This window comes from Lissotriton vulgaris, chromosome 7, assembly GCF_964263255.1.
Source record: "Lissotriton vulgaris chromosome 7, aLisVul1.2, whole genome shotgun sequence".
In the NCBI taxonomy this organism is placed as follows: Eukaryota; Metazoa; Chordata; class Amphibia; order Caudata; family Salamandridae; genus Lissotriton; species Lissotriton vulgaris.
Window position 1 is genome coordinate 1244096365 of NC_141695.1, and position 2871 is coordinate 1244099235.

Sequence of the window (2871 nt, forward strand, 5' to 3'; positions counted from 1 at the left end):
GTCTGTAGGTTCTGACGATGGGGGCAAGTGGAGCCATGTAGACGTTGAAGAGCGTCGGGCTGAGGGAGGAGCCCTGTGGGACCCCGCAGGGGGTAGGTGTGGGGTCTGAGAGGAAAGGGGGGAGTCTGACCCGTTGCGTCCTGCCATTCATTTAGGTCATTTAGGGTCCTTTTTTTTAAGTCATCTTGAGAACTCGAAATCAAAGCCATCAAAGACCGTTGCGAAGAAATTGCCAGCTTCTTCATAGATAAAGTCAAACATTTATCAATCCTTCATCCAAACCTCAAATCCTCCCTCCCTCTTAACTTCTCCTCCTTTAAGCACCTTGGATCAAACAAAGAGATCATACCAAGGACAACCAGGTCTGCCTCCAACTTAAAAATAATGCTTACTGGTCAGACTTCGAACTCTTGTCGGAAAACGAGGTGTTTAATAGAATTGCAAGCATAAAACCCTTTTCCCATCCTCTAGTAAAAAAAACTCAATCACATCATTACCCCTTTTTGGATAAAAATCATAAACTCCTCTTCACGTCAGGCTGTGTCCCCGATTCCCTTCAACTATAACAAATCACACCCATACTCAAGAAACCAGGAGCCAACCCGAACACACTCAACAACCTCAGACCTATCTCCCGTTCTTAGCTAAAACATTGGAGAAGTGCATTCTCCAACAAACACATGACTATTTCAACCTCCTTGACACCTTTCAATCAGGATTTAGAAAAGGTTGTAGCACCGAAACAGCTATGCTCAATGTTTCTGACAATATCCACAGAGCCTTAAATGAAGGCGGAGCCTGTCTCCTCATCCTTATTGACTTAGCAGCGGCATTCGACACAATAAATCATCCAGCTTTACTTGAGACTTTGAAGAGGCGCGCCGGCATTAATGGCATAGTACTAAAATGGTTCACTTCCTTCAGCAAAGTTCACAACAAATTAAAATCAACTCCTGTCTCTCTAGACCAACACAAGTCACAATTGGGGTCCCGCAAGGATCGATCCTCTCACCATCCCTCTTCAATCTCTTCATAGAACCCCTGACAATCATTCTGAAACAAGCAGGAGTTAACTACCACCTTTATACAGATGACACACAAATCTACTGCAAATGCAAAACTTTCAGCGACATCCGTCACCTCAATGTCACACTAACCAAGATCCAAACTTGGTTCAACGCAAACCACTTAAAGCTGAACCCAGACAAAAGGGAATTATTACTGTTCTCTCCAAAAAGTAACCACCGACCAATCCAAGACTGGCTCAAGAATCTTGATGCCCTAAACTGCTCCATCGTCCTATCCGACTCAGTTAAGTCAGTAGGCATTACCCTGGACAAGAACCTATCAATGAAGGACAACATCAAAAACTCTGCAAAAGGTGCGCTTTACTCACTAAAACACCTCAAGAAAAGTAACCCTTTCATTCTCCAAGATGATCTCAAGACAACAGTACAATCCCTAGTCCTCTCCAAACTGGCCTAGGGGAACGCCATATTAATAGCCGGAAAATCCAGGACTCTGAGAATCTCTAACTCACTTCTTCTCATCAATCTGCAATTGAAAAAGAAAACTCAGTGCCGATCCTTTTATGGGAATGTACCCAGGATGTGGAACTCACTCCCTAGAGTCCTCAGATGCAACCCCTCCTTCTACTGCTCCAAAAGGGACCTGAAACTCCATCTCCCCAAATACTTTACTGACCATTGTCAACTAACCTAGAATAATGACCTAGTTGACTTCCCTCTCACTTGACCTTCAAGGATAGGTGGTTACTGGATTGTGTCAACCACCTACTTGTTTGTCTCCCTTCCCCTCACTGTTTGCCTAATTATTAACTTTTTGCTTATATTCTTTTTCTTCCTTAGATCAGGCTATGCAATGCATTGTTGGTTGTAGTTTTTTTTTGTCCCATTTAGCGTGGTCTTACCTATGTGTGTTAAGCAGCGTTCAGCGGCATGTGCAGAGTTAAATAGCGGCTCCCGGTTCATCACACTACCATCTGCTGCTGAAACCGCTAGGCAGATCTATCACCCATCATAATATTCAGGCAAGAAGACAACACCTTTGAGAGTGGGCTCCAGTCAAGATATTCTCTCTTACTCTCTTCCCTGTTTCTCCCCTAGTTTCTATGTCTGGTGAGGTGACACGTTCCATCAAGTTCACCAACAGATATCAAAAGACCACAGGAGCTTTCAGTGGGCCCATAATATCAAAACTGGACAAGCTAAAACCATTCTTTAGGAAAAACACCAGCTATACCGAACCTACGTTAAAATATAATCTACCCTAGCCCCCGCCTCTCCTTACCACTGTATCCTAGGCTTTTTCTGGCTCTTCCTCTTCAGTTTCTTCCGGTTCACATTGTAGTTAAACTTTTTTCTGCGATTTTTTCCCTTAGCTTTCGGCATGCTGAGTGGGGACGAAAAAGGAAATCTATATAAGCCACTCACTCCTAACTGCAGCCGCAACAGACACGAGGGACGAGATCTCGAGTACGCACAACGCACTGCGTACGTAAAACGAGTTACCCTCTGACCCCAACTTGTGCCCGCGCAAGGAATACTAGGTAATGTATTTCTTTAACAGAACGCCGTAGCGATGACTCATGTGATACCCTCATGGATCGTAACTGGGGCAGCCATCTTGAATTGGTGGCTTAGATAGCTGTTACATATGAGAACAACGCCTATTTACTGTAACATTGTACTTTAAAATAATCGATTTTTAAATGCTACTATTAGAAAATATATAACAAGATGATTTTAATCTATGATATATATCGGTGAAGATTTCACCGCTCCAAATAAGCTTCCCACCAAGACACCCAGTGTCTGTCTTCTTTGTCTATGAAAACGTGTTCATCGTGAC

The 2871-nt window shown here is 43.5% G+C and overlaps 1 protein-coding gene across 1 annotated transcript in view; it reads right to left on the reverse strand.

Moving 5' to 3' along the window:
• NOP16 (NOP16 nucleolar protein) overlaps positions 1 to 2547 on the reverse strand; it is a 39827-nt gene extending 37280 nt beyond the window's left edge. The window contains exon 1 of the mRNA XM_086931753.1: positions 2311 to 2547. Coding sequence (XP_086787879.1) covers positions 2311 to 2411 — 101 coding nt within the window. The 5' untranslated portion in view covers positions 2412 to 2547. The remainder of the gene's footprint in view (positions 1 to 2310) is intronic.
• Positions 2548 to 2871: the final 324 nt, after the last annotated feature.